The sequence below is a fragment of the Astyanax mexicanus genome, chromosome 7, assembly GCF_023375975.1.
Source record: "Astyanax mexicanus isolate ESR-SI-001 chromosome 7, AstMex3_surface, whole genome shotgun sequence".
In the NCBI taxonomy this organism is placed as follows: Eukaryota; Metazoa; Chordata; class Actinopteri; order Characiformes; family Acestrorhamphidae; genus Astyanax; species Astyanax mexicanus.
The window spans coordinates 31,048,081-31,068,688 of record NC_064414.1 but is presented as its reverse complement, the minus strand read 5'-3'; the positions used below and the strand labels follow the sequence as shown (position 1 = coordinate 31,068,688).

At 37.4% G+C, this 20,608-nt stretch overlaps 1 protein-coding gene across 1 annotated transcript; it reads right to left on the bottom strand.

The window, feature by feature from the left end:
* Positions 1-589: 589 nt before the first annotated feature.
* ipmka (inositol polyphosphate multikinase a) lies at positions 590-18,094 on the bottom strand. Its single transcript, XM_007240365.4, has 6 exons — positions 17,246-18,094; positions 11,662-11,747; positions 11,449-11,545; positions 8,001-8,173; positions 3,480-3,561; positions 590-3,334 (listed from the first exon to the last, which is right to left on the bottom strand). Exons 1-6 carry the CDS (start codon positions 17,406-17,408, stop codon positions 2,679-2,681), a joined length of 1,257 nt encoding a protein of 418 aa, XP_007240427.3. The 5' UTR covers positions 17,409-18,094; the 3' UTR covers positions 590-2,678.
* Between the last annotated feature and the right edge of the window lie 2,514 nt (positions 18,095-20,608).

Sequence of the window (20,608 nt, the reverse complement as noted above, 5' to 3'; positions counted from 1 at the left end):
TTCTAATTGAAATTCAGGTCAGTTGCTGCTGTGAGATCTCAGAGCACATAAAAAAACCCACACATTTAGCACAAATGTTACAGTGAACGGTACGAACAATGTGCTTTTGATATATTAAGAAATGAAAGAGAAAAAAGAGAAAATAATTGGGTTTTATCAACAAACAACAATGTGATTTAAACATCAGTGTCTGAAAGTCCTGATAAGAGCTAAAAACGTCTGCCAGAAGAATAAAATCTACGTGTACATTATTATTTCATTACAATTGAGCTAATTCAATATATTCTGCTGCATAATAAATGGAACTAATGTCCCTTGAAATCACAAGTTGGGCGGAATGATTTTCAAAAGTAGGTTACTGTATATTACTCAAAGCGGACTGGCTTTTTTATTTAAAAAAATGCTCTCAAGAGAAAAGGCTGATGACTACAACATTTCCTCCAGTTATATGAATATTATACTTCACATTAGTCGACAATTATATTGCAGCTATATGTTTTTATCAACAGGAATGCAGTAAGATGATAACAGTCTGGAGAACCATGTTAGGATTTTGTTTTTAATCTTTTATAAAACACTTGATTTGCACAAAAAAAAAAACCACTTGGGATTCAAACAAATATTGTAAGACTTGTTTTACAAAGGCTACTGTTTCCAAAGCTTGTTTTAAAATATCATTAACATCATAAAAGCTAAAAAAGATTCAAATAAACCATTTTCCACTGCTTACAAAGCAGAAATGTTAGTAGAATATGAACATCATTCAGAATTAATACAATCTAGTAATGTGTCCCGTGACTTTTGCCATGGCCCATGAAAGCAAAAAAAAGAATGCACTGCACTGAACAGTGGGATATGCATGTGGGGCCTCTTGCAATGAACTTGGATGTCATTTCTGCAGGAGTTGCTAGATGGCGCTGGTACTGATCATGACCACCCACTGTGGGTGGTAATGTACCTTCTATTCTTATTCTCAGTACAAATGTTGCACTGTAAATCAAGCAATGTACCGTCTATTTGGCACCCACTATCAGACTTCACTCACCTTGCCATGAGCACACTGGCCAGTGTTCCACCTCACTTACAAGATAACACGTCACAACTTATACAGGAGTGAGTGTTTTCAATTTCAATGTTTACATTTCAATACATTTTTTTTTATTATTTAAAATGTCATTTTGGCAGCGAGAGCATCAGAAATAGGAACATGATCAATATGATGACATTTAAAAACACATCTGCATCAGAGAATTTGCTATTCTAAACGATGTTTAAGGACTGCATGTAGGCAGTATGGGCTAAAAGCTTCAGCGGAAAGCTCCACAGTGTAAATAGCTTACGCTGTTTGTGTGTTCTGGTTCAGTAATTGGGATATCAGTGAGTCATTACTGAAGCTCATGCCTTTTTCATATCCCTCTGGTAATTTTCTAAGATGATTAAAACACTACCTCAGACTTCAAAATTTCCAATTTAGGTGTTTTTGAGATTGCAAAACACTCATTTAGGGGGTAATTGCTTCCTGATTATGATTTTGTTACAAAACAACAGAGGAGCGCTTGTTGCTAGTTGCTATTCCCTCGGAAATAATACCAGAAACAATTTGGGGTTTTAGAGGAAAGAGCAATTCCTCAAACATGTACGTATAGATGGTCCTACAGCATGGGAATCATTGATTAAACCATTATACATAAATTTCTCATTTGTAATTAGTAATAATGAACAAATTAGAGTCAGAGCATCATCACCTGTCCACATATATCTAAATATTTTCATAAACAGAGGATAACCTGCCTCCTTTTTTTTTTCAAATAATTCTGTTCACACAGAGATGAACAGAATGCTCGCATGGGTGTGCTGGAGACCAAATACTTTTTTAATGTTTACAGCAAAATTGCATATGTGTCCCTGAATTGTTTTGATGTATTTAATATTAATCTACAATGTTGAAAATAAATTAAAAAAAGAAATAAAAAAAAAAACACTGAATAAGAGGGTGGGTCTATACTTTTGACTGGTACTGTACTAGGGTCACTGTGGCTGGCTTCACATAGGTGTCAGTTACAAGGTAGTCACACTATAAGATCCCCACACATCCTTTAATGTCCTTAACGGTGTAGATTTTGATTTCACGTGGGTGCTTCTAGTCACGTTGTGATTGATGAAAAAAAATACACTTTGAATCTGATCTGAGTAGCCACAGCTCCAGCCTAAGATGCATTTTTTCGAACCTGAATGTAATTATATTTCAAAACAGCTCTGATTTAATGTTTTTTTTTGTTTTTGTTGTTGAGCCTTTCAAAAAAAACTGGAATACAATATAGATATGCCAAAAATTAGTTGTCATATAGGCAGATATAGCCTAAGAACTTCATAGGTGGTATAAGAGGCTGTAGGCAACCTATAGCTTTGAGATGATTCTGCACTGGTTAGGAAAAATAAAAAAACTAACAAATAACAAATAATGGCAATTAACAAATAATGGCATATCTTAAACTTGGGTCGACTCTGCTACTAGTTTAGTATGTCGTACCAACAGTTACTGACTATTAAATCAGGCTCAGATGAATTTTGTAGATATTAACAGTACAATGCCCAGTGAGTGCAAAAATAAAATTCTTAGAAAGAACATTTTAAAACCATTTGACAGACATACTGTAGAGCAAAATCTAACTCAGCGTTCAGAGTTCAGTGGGGCGAGGGAATCCGTCTTGGAGGATCTGCTCCAAAACAGACAGAAGGTTCCTTAAACCGTACATGTATCCTTCATCTGGACTATCACTAGGAAAAACATGGGCAAAATCAATCATCCTGACCTCCACGTCTTCCTTCTTCTCTCCATCTCTCCACCTTCCTCTCCCCAACGCTGTTCTCTTGTCTCCAAATCCTTTTGTGCATCTTATCTCGTCCTCCCTCCTCCCTCCGCTGCCATTGGCCTGTTCCAGGTGGTTCTGTAGCGAGTGAGACCAGATCCCATTCTCGTGCCTCACGTGGTGAATGTCCAGGCGAAGGTCACTACAGTTTAGCCAGCCACAGGCACTCCTCTGAGAGGCTAAGCTGCAGCGCTGACCCCGAAGCTTGAAGTTGGCAAGGTGAATGTTATTATTGCACTCTGCCTCACCTTGCCCGTGTTCCTGTCCAGTCCGGGTGTCTTCCCTCCCCTTCATTCTGTTAGCTAACTGAGGCGAGCCTTCATACACAAACAGCAGAGAGCTGGCATAGAAATGAAGCTGCTTCTGACCCTCAAACCAGTGCAGGATGTCACGAATCTTACAGATGCTCAAAGAGATGACATCTTTCCTCAGCTCCTCTCCGTTATGGAAGAACTCGGCCAAGCCTGTCAAAAAAAATTAAAATGAGCATGAATGCAGCATTAGTGTTTTTTTTTTAACATTTAATAATACATGATTAATTTACATATGTATTAATGAATGAAATCAATTATTTAGCAATGACTGTGAATGGAAGAAACATAGTCATACCAGATTTCAGTGTCTCTTTCCTCAGACCCCGTCCGTAGAGCTTGTCATGACTGATGTAGCTTTCTGAATTTACGTGGTACACCTGAGAACGAGAGATGGAGCATTGTAACAAACAAGAAAAAAAAAAGGTATAACAGGAAAATATAGAGGTGTAAAAATATATATGTATTCATACCACAGACTCCAAAGAGTCTTGGATGTTATATTTCTGTGCATGCAACCATATGGCAAACACAAAGAACAAGCTCTCATGCACTTCCTCTTGCTACCACACTTACAGAAAATGTCTCACATATAGTCACACTGTTTTGTCTGCAGTAAAACAACGAAAAAAAAAGTATTTCACAGATATTCTGACCTTTATCCATCTTAATTTCCATCTTATTTGTTTAAAGCGGTAAAGATTTATACTGGCAGATACACTTTTATGAATGAGGAGGCTAGTCGCTGGCTGAAATTTGAATTGGAGTTCTCGTAAAGCTTAGCATGGCTGCCTATTAACAAAAAGATCCAGACTGCTTGCTAGTTAGTGTTGTGAGCATGAGGCTTAAATATATTATGGCACCAAAGGGGAAAGCCAAGCCAAACAACTCTAAATTACATTACATTACATTACATTACATTACATTTGGCAGACGCTTTTGTCCAAAGCGACTTACAATATTGAAGTGCAAATAATAGAAGAGGTTAAGTACAAACATAATAGAAGTTAAAAATAAAGCATCTATAGATAGGGCCTTAAGGAGGCCAGAGGGAAATAATGGGATAGAGGAGTAGAGAAGAGGAAGAAGAAGATGAGGTTAGAATTAGTTAGTTTGTTAGAAGAGTGTTAGAAGGTGTTAGGAGAGTAAGTGCTCTTTGAAGAGCTCTGTCTTCAGGAGTTTCTTAAAGATAGTGAGAGATTCTCCTGATCTGGTAGTGGAAGGTAGTTTGTTCCACCATTGGGGAACTCTGTATGAGAACAGTCTGGATTGCTTTATGTGAGTGTTTGGCAAAGCGAGGCGACGTTCATTGGAGGAGCGCAGCGGCCGGGAGGTAGCGTAAGCCTTCAGGAGCGAGTGCAGGTAGGAAGGAGCCTGTACTGTCATCACCTTGTAGGCGATTGTAAGCACTTTGAATTTGATGCGAGCGAAATTAATAAATAAAACTAAAGTGCAAATTAATGTTCAAATATATTTTAAAGCACTGATAAAAATCAGAAAAATAACACCATAAACAGTTTGCAGCATTTAGCTCAATAATAAATAATGCAGAAAACATAGTTTTTTGGATGTTCTTGCTACTGTGCTTGCACAGACCACCACATCATGGAAGGCTTCATTCACGAAATATGCAGCAAACTGACTGACTCTTTTTGGCTACGTTCACATTACCAGACTGAAGTGACTAAAATCTGAGTTCTTGCTCAGATCTGATTTTTTTCCATGGCTGTGCGAACGTGCTGAATCCATTTTTTTTTAAATCAAATTTGAATCACTTTCATATGTGGTCCTAAATCAAATAAATATCCGATCCATGATATGCGACATGAATGAGTCTTTTTGCATTTTACGCATTCGCTATGTCCTTCTCTGTCATACCCACACATTGGCGTTTATCACGTATCAATGTGCGCACGTGAGGCGTTTCAGGGACAGATTCTTTACACACAGATACAGATCACTTACATTTGTGAATGTGAACCATCAAGATCTGAAAATCAGAAAAAATCTGAACTGAGCAAAAAATCAGATTTGAGCAATGGGATGTTATGTGAACATAGCCTAAGTTGACGGGCAGGACTTTATCCATATCCAAATGCCATGTCGAGCATTATGACAACTTCCTTCCTTTACCAATTTCTAATTTCTAATGTCTCTGGGAAAGGAGACCTGGAGATCTTCACAAGCGTAGTAGCCAGAATGAGCCAAAAAAATTATAATTGAGCAAAATGCTACAAACTTTACCAGTGATTTAAAATATGTTTTTGAAAAGTTCATTTGATCTTGAGTTTTGGGTATTTTGCACTCTCCTCATTCATAGAAATAAGAGCCTGTATGGACTTTGCCACTGGCTCATTTCAAGCATTGCTTGTATTTCATCTCAAGAAAGCCTATGAGTAGGTTTTTTTTTCCTTTTTTTCCATTATATTTTTTCCCATACAGAACGTACAGAATGTACTAACCATATGAGACATACAAACTTCCAAACAAAGACACACACAAACTCATCACCAAGAAGTAAATAAAATAATACTAAAATAAAAAACTCAGTCAATGGGGAATAGACCTAGGAGAGTGGGGACAGAGGAAAAAAGGGTGAGAGACAGTAAGCGTGCAAAAGAAGAAATAAAAAAAGAGAGTGAGAGAGAGTGTGTGTGTGTCCTGGGAGAGCTTGAGAGCATCTTATCCACAGAGAAAAACTAATTGGATTCTAAAATAAATTTTCAAAAAGATTGTAGAAACAGTTTTGTGTGTATATATATATATGTGTGTGTGTGTGTGTGTGTGTGTGTTTAAGAAAGTAAGAGAGAGAGACTGAAGAGAGGCAAGATATGGCAGACAGCCAAGCAGACAGTGCTCATTCTCTAGAGACAGGGCAGAGGACAGTGAGGGTAAGCCCCAAAAAGCACAATCAAATATTTATCTCCAGTAGCTTAAGCCTCCCTCATTCTCATCAGCTTAGACCATCAGATAAAAAAAAAACATTTTTATAAAACAACTTAAAGATAATACTACTCTAAACTATTCAAGATGATGAACTCGCATCCTTATATGATGCTTCATTCATGGTCACAGATGTTCGATGACCACCCAGTGTTTGTTCCATACCATAGTAGACATTGCCCTCTAGTGGCCCAATCACAATTTTTTCAACTTAAATTGGTTTCTCTGCTGCATTCTTAAACAGGCTGTTATTTGTTAATATGACATTCATAAAGTCTGACATGCTTCTCATGCTAATCACATCAATAATAAGGCTCCTCATTAATAATAAGACTATTTTCTACCGTCAGTGGAACAAATAGGCTCACTGCAGAGACGAAATGCAAATCAGACTGTAAATTTTATGGTTCCTCTGGACTGTTTCACAGTGCATACTGTATCTTATCTCATTTTCAAATGAGCTACACAGACAGGCAGACCTCAGCAGAGTGGTGTGACATTATCTGTAGTGATTATTGATCATTTACTGGCCACGTCTATCATTCCTGGAAGTTCGCCCAATGTCTCTTATCAAAACAACTCAGGTAATTAACGCAGTTGCTAGAAAAGGGTAGGAGTATTGATTAGGAAATTTGGAAAGAGAACAAGAAAGCGAGAGTGCACTTTTACAGCTCCTACACCAAACCGACAAGAAGCTGTACAAAGAATAATAAATAACTACTGGCAGCACTTGTTGTTGCTCTTAATTACCTGTTTTCCATCATCAGGAACAGTACATTACGTTCACATTTTAATTACCGCATTTTTCACACTATAAGGCACACTTAAAATGCATTAATTTTCCCAAAATCTCCAGTGCGCCTTATAATTCAGTGTGTCTTATGTATGAATTTTACCAGTCAGGTTGTAAGGAGCAGTAAAGCCACTCAAATTGAAGGTTATTTAAGGGTTTCAGTTTAGTTTCTCCAACACCGGGGCTGGAGTAGCATTAGCATTACCCGCTAACCGCGCTAGCTCTTTCCCTGTTCAGAGGTGCTGGAGAAATTCTGGAATCTAAGCTTACAGTAAATAAACGGAAGTGCTTTACTCACCTAAATAAACCATTTTTTTAGGAGCAAAATCTGTGTAGATTAACATCCAGTGCTTGTTGGACTTTAAAAGAAACTCTTTTTTATTACAGTTTTGTTTACTTAGCTTAGCTTTACTATATTTAGTTAATAAAGCTAACTAACCCACCACCACCCAGCCGCAAGACCTGCTGAATTAGAAATTACTTATAGTGTCTATAATGAAATCTATATAAATAGACCAGAAAATAGACGTTTATTGATAGTGCGCCTTATAATATGGTGCAGTTTATAATGCAAAAAATATCAGGCACAGCAGTGCTGCTGGAGTCCTTAAACAACTCAGTGTCACTGCTGGACTTTGAATAATCCACCAACATCATCCTGTGAGCAGCTTGATGTGGGCTGCTAGATGTGAGCGCTGATAAAGGACTAGAAAATGAACAACACAAACTGTACAGCAACAGATCTCAGAGTTTCTGTATCTTACTTTACATCTATCTAGGAGTGTTTATTAGAGCAGACACTAGGTGAACACAGTGTTTAAAAACTCCAGCAGCACTGCTGTCTGATTTACCCCTCATGCTTTATATGCACTGAGGGTAATACAAATATCATGAAGTAGATGATAACAAATGATATACCTTTTAATACAAAACAGGTTTTAATGAATGGTTGGCTAAATTAGAATTGTAGCTCCAGTCCAAAACTAAAGATGCTGTGTATATTTAATTCCCCGTTCAACCATTGTTGTAAAAAGAGTAAACATGGAAATAATAACATATACATTTCCACACACACACACTCACCCTCATTCCCAGAAGCAGGAAGCCAATCTCCTCCATTGGAGGATACTTTCTAATCTGCTCTTCACATTTCTTTTGCGAGGCATATGGGTCATAGCTCTTCCTCCCAATCTTCACGTCCATGATACACGGGCGAGCAAACCGCCGCGTCGCATCCTCCAGCTTCAAATACACCTCTAAAGCAAACAGGGAGAACATTAGTAGACATAATACTCTTACAACTTACAGTTTCAGTATAGAGATGAGCATAGATTCTTTACCTTTTTGGGGGAAAAAAACAAAGTAATTGAAATGCTATATTTCATAGCAAATGTTAAAAGCACTGGCAAAACCTTTATTTAAATACTAGATTTGACTACATAAGCTGCATAATGTTACAGTAAGTTGCCAGTGTAAAGTATTTTGCTGGCCCTGACATTATTCAAAATCCATAACATTTAAAGAAAATTCTGCTCATTTAGAGATACTATGTTTTTATTGGACAGTGACAATATATGTCATTGTCTCCAAATGAATCCAGACAAATTCAGGCAAAAGACTCAGAGATTTGGAAATCCCTTTGTACCTACATGCATTTGTTTGTATAATCTTTTGTCTTTAATACATGAATGACATTTATTTGTGGTGTCCCACCATGGGTTGCTTCACAGACCACAGTTTGAGAACCACTGATCTGAGGTGGTGAACACCCCTCTGTGTGTGACCCTCACATGCGGCCCAGTTTTTTTTCTTGCATTTCTTGCAAATGTCCCAGATTCTTGGGTCTAGCAGTATTCTAGTGTGTCTTGACATTTGAGTACTTACTGTCCTTTTCTGACTTGCAAGATTTCAAAACATCCAAAAAAAAATCTGACATGATCCATCAAAACAATACAATATGGACTTTTACAAGCATTTAATTGAATAAATATTTTTGTAATTCTATTCCAATTTCCCCCCAATTTGGAAGGCCAAATACCCAACCCGTCATCCCCCATCACTAGTAGAGCCCGCAACACTAGTAGGGTTAAGGCTAGAACGTGCCTTCTTCAATACATGTGAAGTCAGCCACTGTCTCTATTCCAACTACCACTGATGTAGCATCACTGTGTAGCCAGCGAGCTCAGAGGAAAGCGCAGGTAGCCAGCTCCAATACATCAGCTAACAGATGCCTGTACTGACCAGCAGCACTTTGGGAGTGTTGTGGGAAGAGAGCACCATCTACCCACCCAGAGGGAACAAGGCCAATTATGCTCTCTCTGACTCCGGCTGCTGATGCAAGCAGCTTGATCTGGGATTTAAACTGATGATCCTCGAACTATGGAGGCAGCAACAATATAGTCCGCAGGACCACTCGGAGCTCACAAACATTTAAATTAAAGTCATGTGAATTTAAAAACACTCTCTCTATTTTTCTGTCGAACTTTTCCAACCTTGCAAAAGCTGCTAGGAAAAAATAGACACGAGCAGAGACCATACGAGGCATAAGTCCATCTACTTGAGAGTCTTGTTAGGCTGAATTTTCAGCAACTTTGATTCTTTTTACAGTGATTTTCGTCTAAATGTCAGCAGTAAGCCTGAAATACCGTCTGCAGGCTGGTAAAACAGTGGCTGTGCTTTCAGAGGGCCGAGCTGCACTTGCTCTGCTGTGAGACTCTGATAAGACTCTATAACCAGTCAATTCTTTTCAGGCATGTCAACAGTCACCGGCGAGCTGGTTCTCAGCACAGTCAGCTGATTAGAACCCCTGAGACACAGTGTTTTGTTGTGTTTGCAGTAGCTGGGCAGGTCACACCTGGTTTAAAGTCTAAAGCAGTCACACTGAAACAGTTATCCTTTAACATATATGCACAAGAACACTTAAGCACAAATAAGGCTGCCATATAAACACATAGCTGATACAAACACACCTATTCACCAAACATAGAGACTTATAAATAAACTTAACTTGAATTACTCTAATAGAGATTATCTGACTCCAGCATCACTCCTGAATAAAAACCCATTAATGTGGATAGAAGACTCGTAAACACAATTCCACATTTCCTTTCTAGTGTCATTTGTCACATAAAACTGAGCTACAACCCCAGCTTCCTGTCAGGCATGATGCAATCCACCATGGAACCATTCCACACTTAGTTTCCACTGATAAGAACCACCAATATGAACCAATCATTAACAGTAATTTACTGAAGAGTAACTCGCTCAGACCAGGCAGTCCTGACAAGTATTAAACTTTTTTTTAACTTAAGTCAAGGCTAGGAATTATATAGTATCCACTATGATTTATTCAGTAACCACTTTATCAGGATCTACTTTGATCTCTTTTGATTATCCTCTGATATGAATTATTAAGTAACCACTATAAACTGATCAGTATTTACTATGGAGTACTCCAGATCCACTATTAATACCTACTATTAATTAGTTATTCAGTAATTTAGCAGTATATATTATAAATTATACCATATTTGCTATGTATTATTCAGAATTCCCTATGATTTATTTCATATCTACTAGGAAGTATTCTATATCCAGTATGAATCATTCAGTGTTAACTGGGATTTATTCGGTAACCACAAATAATTTATGAAATGTATAAAACTATGAATTTATTAGTATCTGCTGCGACCTTTTAATTGTCTACTTTCTTTTTTTGTATCTACTAGGAAATATTAAGGAACCAGGTATCTACTAAGGTATCTACTATGAATTCTTAAATTTCCACTGTGCATTATTAAGTATCCACTTGGCCCTAAAATAATATGTGATATGGCCCTAAAATAATATCTTCAAATTGTAGAGTATTTTTATTCTTGGCGATATGACGAAACATTTTTTTAAGAATATAATAAAACCAAAATAAAGTAATGTGGCATCAAACATCTACAGCAAAACTAAAGGGCAACATATATATACAACTAATATTGCAGGATATAAATTTATTTTTAATAGTGTCAAAACTTTAGGCATTATTGTGTACGATATGATACAACACACCACTAGTATCTACTATAAATTATTCAGTAATTTAGCAGTATATACAATAAATATTCCATATCCTTTGTGATATTTTCTTTATTCACTATAAATGCTATTATTACTACTATTCATTAATCAGTATCTGCTAGGAATTACTTAGTCGTTTAGCCGTATATACAATCATTTCATTACAACTGAGCTAATGTTTTACTACACAACACTAGTTGCTGTGGTCATTTATGATCTGATCAGCAACATTTAACCTAACTGTTAAAATCCGACACCTAACAGCTATATTATTCAGTATGCTCTATGAATTATACAGTATCCAATATGAATTATTCAGTGTCCACCATGAATTATTCTGTATCTCCTATGCAGATGCAGTATCTACAATGAGATATCCATGTTGTTTAAAGGGTTAAACAGCATTTACTTCTGCGTAATGACACTGATATATGATGTTGCTATGTAAGGTTAATCTTCTAACCGTTTGGTGATTCCAGTGATGCCCATGTGCCGTAGTATTTGGGCAGGTGGTGTTGTAGGGCCAGTAGCTGGGGGTCAGTGCAGTCTTGAGAATATACCTAAAGAAAAAATAACAGTAAGAGACCTGTTAGTGGAGTAATCAGACTAACAGTCGCCTATGTGAAACAATGTCATGGGAGCATAATCTGCTTTTTAATTCAGTGTGGTGTGTTACCTGTGTGTAGAAGTGCAATTCACGGGGGCCTCTGGGGGGAGGCTGCAGCTGCTTCAGTACTGTGCCATCAGGGTGCTGCAGGATACCTGAGCAATTACACACAAGTATGAGCTCAAATCTCAGCAACATTACTCATGCAAGTGTCAGCAATAAACCTTTCTGATCATATAACGATTATAAAAAGAAAGAAAAGTCCCCTTTTCATAAAACAAATAAGGAATTTAATGTATCGTATTTTTCACACTATAGGCACACTTAAAATCCTTTCATTTTCCCTAATCATCAATGCGCTTTATAATCCTGTGCGTCTTATGTATAAATTCTACCCGTCAGTTTGTAAGGAGCAGTGAAGCCACTTAGCATTAGCATTAGCTGCTAGCCACACTAAGAGCTCGCACTTTTGCTGTTCAAAGGTGAGTATTATCAGCCTTTATCCTGCTGCTAACCCTGGCACTGCTAAAGCAGCATTAGCATTAGCCGTTAACCACGTTAAGCGCTAGCTCAATCAAAGGTGAGTATTATCGGACTGTAGTCTGAGTGTTTATCACGTTAAAACAAGCTACGTGGGACGAACCGCTAGCTTATTTATCACCCTGGCTTACCGGAAAACTCAGGGCTCCTCAGTGTAACGCTGTCAGGCAGCTAGCACTAGCGGTTAGCGGCTAATGCTAATGCTGCCTCACCCAGCCTTAGAGGAAATCTGGAAATCCAAGCTTACTGTAAATGAACAGAAGCGCTTTACACATTCAAATAAACAGTTTTCAGGAAAGAAATATGTGTAGATTAACATCCAGCGCTCATTTGTTTTTCAAATATTTTTTTTAAAGAATTAAAGTTTTGTTTACTTAACTTAGCTTAGCTTTACATGTCTAGCCACCCAGAGGCTGGCGAGATTAGCTAACACTAGTTAAAGCATTAATAATCATTTAAAAAAAAATTAAACTATTGTAGTAATTAATTATTATTTACATTCTTAAGCCATAACATTTTGTAATGTTTAAACTTAAACTCTTAAAACTAAACTAGTGTTAATAATTACTTGAGACATTGCTTAATGATTTAACAAATGTTTATTACTGTCATTGGTGTTGTTATTTGTGACCCTTTTTATAAGGTGTTACCGAAGACGGATAATTTTTTATAATGATTATTTAAATTATTGTGTAATATTTATAATTTTAAACATTCCTCAGCACAATCCTAAACTAATGCATTGTAACTGGCAGACAGCACAGGCAACTTACATACTCTGGTTATTTGCTGGGATCCTAAGTAAAACTAAATACACTCTCTACATAAAACATACTTCTGCACATTTATAATGCACTTTTTTGTAACTTGTAATACTTTGCACTATACTTATTATGTGTTTGCTTATTTTAACCTTTACAAAAATGTACAAAGTGCAAATATTGCTGTGTTTCAAATGTGCTTCACTCTTACATTCCAACATGTTGCTTTTATGTACAGTTGTGGTCAAAAGTTTACATACACTTGTAAAAAAACATAATGTTATGGCTGTCTTGAGTTTTCAATAAGTTCTACAACTCTTATTTTTCTGTGATAGAGTGATCGGAACACATACATGTTTGTCACAAAAAACAGTCATAAAATTTGGTTCTTTCATAAATTTATTATGGGTCTGCTGAAAATGTCACCAAATCTGCTGGGTCAAAAATATACATACAGCAACATTAGTATTTGGTTACATGTCCCTTGGCCATTTTCACGGCAACTAGGCGCTTTTGGTAGCCATCCACAAGCTCCTGGCAAGCTTCAGGTCGAATGTTTGACCACTCTTCTTGACAGAATTGGTGCAGTTCAGCTAAATGTGATGGTTTTCTTGCATGAACCCGTTTCTTTAGCACTGTCCACATGTTCTCAATGGGGTTTAAGTCAGGACTTTGGGAAGGCCATTCTAAAACCTTAATTCTAGCCTGGTTTAGCCATTCCTTTACCACTTTTGATGTGTGTTTTGGGTCATTGTCTTGTTGGAACACCCAACTGCGCCCAAGACCCAACCTTCGGGCTGATGGTTTTAAGTTTTCCTGCAGAATTTGGAGGTAATCCTCCTTCTTCATTATCCCATTTACTTTCTGCAAAGAACCAGTTCCACTGGCAGCAAAACATCCCCAGAGCATAATACTACCACCACCATGCTTGACAGTAGGCATGGTGTTCCTGGGATTAAAGGCCTCACCTTTCTCCTCCAAACATATTGCTGGGTGTTGTGGCCAAACAGCTCAATTTTTGTTTCGTCTGACCAGAGAACTTTCCTCCAGAAGGTTTTATCTTTGTCCATGTGATCAGCAGCAAACTTCAGCCGAGTCTTAAGGTGCCTTTTCTGGAGCAAGGGCTTCTTTCTTGCACTGCAGCCTCTCAGTCCATGGCGATGTAAAACACGCTTGACTGTGGAGACTGACACCTGTGTTCCATCAGCTTCCAAATCCTTGCAGACCTGCTTCTTGGTGATTCTTGGTTGACTCTTGACCATCCTGACCAATCTCCTCTCGGCAGCATGTGATAGCTTGCGTTTTCTTCCTGATCGTGGCAGTGACACAACTGTTCCATGCACTTTATACTTGCGTATAATTGTCTGCACAGTTGCTCTTGGGACCTGTAGCTGCTTTGAAATGGCTCCAAGTGACTTCCCTGACTTGTTCAAGTCAATAATTCGCTTTTTCAGATCCACACTGAGTTCCTTTGACTTTCCCATTGTAGCTTTTGTAGCTGAGTCTAATCACTGGGTCAAATGAGCCCTATTTAAATGGGCTCATGAGAAGTCAACAGCTGTAGTCAATCAGAATCACTTACAAGAAGTGAAGAGGCCATGACATGAAGCTAATTTGATTGACACAACTCGCTACATCACCAAAATTGACAAATTTTGTTGCTGTATGTATATTTTTGACCCAGCAGATTTGGTGACATTTTCAGCAGACCCATAATAAATTTATGAAAGAACCAAATTTTATGACTGTTTTTTGTGACAAACATGTATGTGTTCCGATCACTCTATCACAGAAAAATAAGAGTTGTAGAACTTATTGAAAACTCAAGACAGCCATAACATTATGTTTTTTTACAAGTGTATGTAAACTTTTGACCACAACTGTATATAAAGGCTTCTTGTATTCTATATCCTAGTTGAAACACGTTTTAATCTGTTAAATTTGTTCACAAAGAATAAAAAGCTCTGCCTCTATTGTAATTTAAAGTTATTTTTATTGGTAATAGTTATATAGGCTTATGTTTGACAGGGATGTCATGTTATTATTTTGCTATATGCAAATAAAATTGAGCATTGATTTATTTTGACTACTTTTATTTCTAAAGTATTAAAGTTTTTAAGGAAGTGAAAGGAGGTTTTAAAGTCTTAAATTAAATTTTCAGACAGTAGTAGGTACAGATTTCCATTAGATAGATAGATAGATAGATGTGCATATAATGAGGGTATCTGATGCCAGCAATACAAAAAGTGCAAATACACAGTTATATAATAATTTAAATTCGCAGTGCTGCGGGGATTGCAGGGCTTCTTAGCAGTTTTCTGAGGCCTTCAAAGTACTTATATCAATATCGAAATTATATCGTATCGACCGAAATTTAAGGAATATATCGTGATATAAATTTTGGCCATATCGTCCAGCACTACCCTGGCCTACAGAGAATGTATATATAACTTCTGTATATATAACTTAATTAAATGACTTAATAAATTGCAGATTAATCCTGCACCTAATGCTGGTATTTGCTTTGTTAATAGTACAAGTTGGAGCTCAGTCTTTTATACTATTTACTACACACAACCCAGACCTCAGCTCAGCTGCTTTGATCAAACATTATCCATATGGTGAGCAACAACTATCAGACAGCCGTTTAGAGAAAAGCATTCACTACATTCTCATTCAAAGGGTCTTCTGAGACTGTGTAAAAGTAGATACTACCACCCCCATGCTATTTCTCAATCATTTCACATTACTGAAAACATTAAGACATGAAGTGTAAGAAGTGAGAACCATTAAGACCTAAAAAAAGGCACCACAACCCAGCCCATCAAGAGTGGAATTAAACACCCACCACTCATCATTCATTCCTCAAAATACAAAGAGATGTAAAGTGAGTTGATGGGCTTTGGTTACACAGTTACAGTTTTGTATCTATGAAACTATTTAAAAGATATGACAACATATCTTAATAGTTCTACCAGTAAAAACTTCACTGTCCTCAGTTGTTTAGAAGTAATTTTCCATTATTGCAACGAGAATGTGAGAATGTATACGTGGGTTGAAAGCAGCAAAACGTGTGTGTAAGGGCTTTTTACACCTCACATTTGTGGTGCAGTCATCATACACACCCATAAGCTCATAAGCTAGAACAAAACCACAGGCTGTCTAACACTAAATATATACTCTACACTACATTTGTCAAAATGTTTGTAGACACCGATTTTAATGAATGCAATTAGCTACTTTACATAACGCCCATTGCTGACAAGTACAAATGCACATAGACTTGTTTTTTATAGCTTGTTTTTTGACCTCACCAATGCACTGACTTTCCTTAAATGCAATCAAATCCTCACAACAGTGCTTCAAGATCATGTAATAAGTCTTGTTCTCTACGGCGGTGTTTTACGGCCATGCCTACAAAAATAAAACCGTTCACTTTGAGAATAAAGTCGTAAAATTACAAGATTAAAGTCATAATATTAGAAGATTAAAGTTGTGATATTACGGCTTTAGTCTCATAATATTACAACTTTATTGACCTCACCAATGCACTAACTTTCCCTAAATGCAATCAAATCTTCACAACAGTGCTTTAAGATCTTGTAATAAGTCTTGTTCTCTACGACAGTGTTTTAGGGCCACTCAGTTTACTTTGAAAATAAAGTCGTAATATTATGAGATTTAAGTCATAATATTTCGAGATTAAAGTCTTGATATTACGACTTTAATCTCGTAATATTTCAACTTTATTGACCTGACCATTGCACTAACTAACTGTCCCTTGAAGCAATCAAATCTTCACAACAGTGCTTCAAGACCTTGTAATATATCTTCGATTAACAGTTTACAGTTCAGATTAAAATCGCAATATTATGAGATTAAAATTGTGATATTACGACTTTAATCTCGTAATATTACGAATTTATTGACCTCACCAATTCACTGACTTTTCTTGAATGTAACAAAATCTTCACAACAGTGTTTCAAGATCTTGAAATAAGTCTTGTTCTCTAAGGCAGCGTTTTAGGGACACTCCACAAAAATAAAACAGTTGACTTCGAGATTACACTCAAAATATTAAAATCGTGATATTACGACTTTATTGACCTCACCAATGCACTAACTGTCTCTGAATGCAATCAGATCCTCACAACATTGCTTCAAGAGAAGTTGTTCTCTGGACAGTAGATACAGAAAATTTTACTCCAACAACAAAAGCACCATGAACAATTTTTAAGACACTTGATTTCAGAGGAAACAGTGAATTAAGTTGTGTCTTATTAAACACTGTTGCCTGTATAGAGTGTAACATTAGAAAGAGAAAGAGTAAGCGAGAGTCTGAGGAAACTGACCAACTTTGCTGGTGCCATACTTGTGTCCAGCCACCTGATGGGGCAGTGGAACACAGCCGCTGAGTCTCTGGTGGCCTGGGGTCAACACGCCGTCCACTGGACCTTCTACTGGACCCTCCATAAGCAGAGGAGATGAGTCAACCAGTCTGTTTTCCGTAGACATGCTGAACCTCAGGTGTCACATCATCATAGTCTTTTACTCCAGATGTAACTGAGTGAGTGACCGAATCGGTTCAACTGGATGATCTGAGCAGTAGGAGTTTCTTCAGAGAACCAGTCCACTATAGAGACTGAACTGATTACTCAACTGTGTTTTCAGAATCTCTTGAGTCGATTGCACACCTCCCACTTCCTCGAAACCACACGGCACGCCCGTCCACACCTTCCCCTCCATGATCACTAAAGTTCATTCATTCATAATCAACTCCCTGAGCTTCTTGTCTGACACTCCTTCTCCTCCCCTGCTCCTCCTGCTGCTCCAGCTCTGTCTGCTGCTGCTCGCTCTTGACAGAAGAACACGTGAGACAGGAGACAGCAACGCGGCGCTCGCTGGTATTTGGCTTCAGTTTGAAGGGTCAACTTTAAAAGCCTGTATTTCATTACAGAGAACAGACAGTCCGCGTGGTAAAGAGCTGCTAACTAGATAAACAGACCGGGAGCTCAGATGAAGAGGAAGTCTCAGCAGAAGCTTTCTCCACCTGTCACACACACAGAGGCGGAGAGAGAAAAGAAAAGTGAGGGAAAACTCTCACAGAGAGCCGGTGGTCCGTCGACTTATGCTACCCATCGATACATGCTTCCTAAAGGCACTGCGCATGCGCTGACTTACAGTTATTAATTATTTTTCGTGTTTTTTGTAATAAATCTTTTTTCTGTTTTTTTTTGTGCATTAAACAATATAAACTCGCTGTAATTGCACAAAAGTGCAAATGAATGAAATTAACAATACTTATAAATACGATAATGATTATTAAAAAAATACAAAAGTAGTTTGTAATGACCTCTTACTGCCATAAGTATACAAACTGTACAATGATGATACAGGGATTTATGCGTTTCAAAGGCTTCCACAGAGAACATGCTCTAATATGGTGCTTCTTTGCATTTTTAAAGTTAATTATACTACTAGTGTTACTCGCTTTGACAAGATAGCATAACTCGACAGAACACTGGTGTTCTGTCGAGTTATGCTACCCATCGATACGTGCTTCCTAAAAGCACTACGCATGCGCTGATCTACACGTTTTAATTGTTTCTCGTGTTTTATTATTATTATTATTATTATTATTATTATTATTATTATTATTATTATTATTAATAAATATAAGTATTTTACAGCCTGGAGTCACTTACACAAAAGTGTAAATGGAAATTAACAATAATAAATACAATAATAATTATTTAAAAAAAAGAATGTGTAATGAACTTTAATATGATAATATGATAATATTTAATATGATAATGATGTATGCTATCCAAATATACTAACGCTACATCTGCTGGGACTTCTCTAATATAGTGCGTCTTTTGTATTTTTACAGTTAAACTAACGTTATACACTAGGGTAGCGCGGTTTGACAAGGTAGCACAACAGAACACCGGCCAAACCAAACCTTGCCTAAGCTGATTTATATAAACTACGTAAATAAAGGTGTCTGTAGACTCCGCCGCGCGCACGCTCTCTGTCAATGTCGGATTACTGAAACTCAAACACGAGCAGCGGCGGCAGTTTCACCTCAGACGAGCTGCTGCTGTTCACCAACAGCACCGACACGAGTTAGCATCAACGCTGCACCAAACTGCGCAGGAGGGTTAACTAGTTCAATTTAAGACTCGGAACGATAAAATCAGAATTATATTAAATGATACTTAAAATATATATTAATCTTGGTTGTGATTACACCCAGAAGAGCCAACATTTAAAACATAGCCGAGAGCCATAGATAAAAAAACACAAAAAAATAAGGTAGCGTTATATAAAATAAAGATTTAAAAAAGGGATAAAATAAAACAAAATAGGTTTAATAATAGTAAAATAAAAAAAACAATACCAAATATATAATTTAAATAAAATAATTGTTTTTAGTAATAATACTAAAATAAACCAAATGAAAGGATAACACTTTCAACTTTTAAAACAACTAAAATTACAAAAGTAAATTGTTTAAAAAGCAACTTAAATATAAGAATTAAAAAATTTATGAAAAAGTCAATAAACATATTTAAGAAAGAAAATAAAGTTTCCAACTTTAGAGCATGTATTTTACAGCCCTCAGTTACCCACAGTTTTCTGCACATGAACCCTTAAGGGTAAAAAAAACTGCACCACAAAAACTTGTTACTGTTTCATGTGTGATCAATAGACTGCTATGAAAATGTGCTCGCTCAACTGTTTATCTGATGACCATGGAATAAAATTGACAATTTGCTTTGTTTTAGTTTTTACAGATAAGGTATTCTAGACTTGATTTTCAACACTGTTGCTTTAATTAAAACATGTATCAACATTTAATATAATACATTCACACATGGATTACAGTGATATACATTCTATTTATATACACTGCTCAAAAAAATAAAGGGAACACTCAAATAACACATCCTAGATCTGAATGAATGAAATATTCTCATTGAATACTTTGTTCTGTACAAAGTTGAATGTGCTGACAACAAAATCACACAAAAATCATCAATGGAAATAAAATTTATTAACCAATGGAGGCCTGGATTTGGAGCCACACACAAAATTAAAGTGAAAAAACACACTACAGGCTGATCCAACTTTAATGTAATGTCCTTAAAACAAGTCAAAATGAGGCTCAGTATTGTGTGTGGCCTACACGTGCCTGTATGACCTCCCTACAACGCCTGGGCATGCTCCTGATGAGGTGGCGGATGGTCTCCTGAGGGATCTCCTCCCAGACCTGGACTAAAGCATCCGCCAACTCCTGGACAGTCTGTGGTGCAACGTGACGTTGGTGGATGGAGCGAGACATGATGTCCCAGATGTGCTCAATCGGATTCAGGTCTGGGGAACGGGCGGGCCAGTCCATAGCTTCAATGCCTTCATCTTGCAGGAACTGCTGACACACTCCAGCCACATGAGGTCTAGCATTGTCCTGCATTAGGAGGAACCCAGGGCCAACCGCACCAGCATATGGTCTCACAAGGGGTCTGAGGATCTCATCTCGATACCTAATGGCAGTCAGGCTACCTCTGGTGAGCACATGGAGGGCTGTGCGGCCCTCCAAAGGAATGCCACCCCACACCATTACTGACCCACTGCCAAACCGGTCATGCTGAAGGATGTTGCAGGCAGCAGACCGCTCTCCACGGCATCTCCAGACTCTGTCACGTCTGTCA

Bases quoted from the DNA above. Each gene is read 5' to 3' on its own strand.
- ipmka (XM_007240365.4), bottom strand. From the start codon at position 17,408: ATGTCTACGGAAAACAGACTGGTTGACTCATCTCCTCTGCTTATGGAG. The intron at 3,562-8,000 runs GTGAGTGTGTGT...TCTCGTTCTCAG, and splicing joins TCCTGCTTCTGGGAATGAGG to GTGTACCACGTAAATTCAGA. The intron at 3,335-3,479 runs GTATGACTATGT...TTTTTTTGACAG, and splicing joins GAAAGAGACACTGAAATCTG to GCTTGGCCGAGTTCTTCCAT.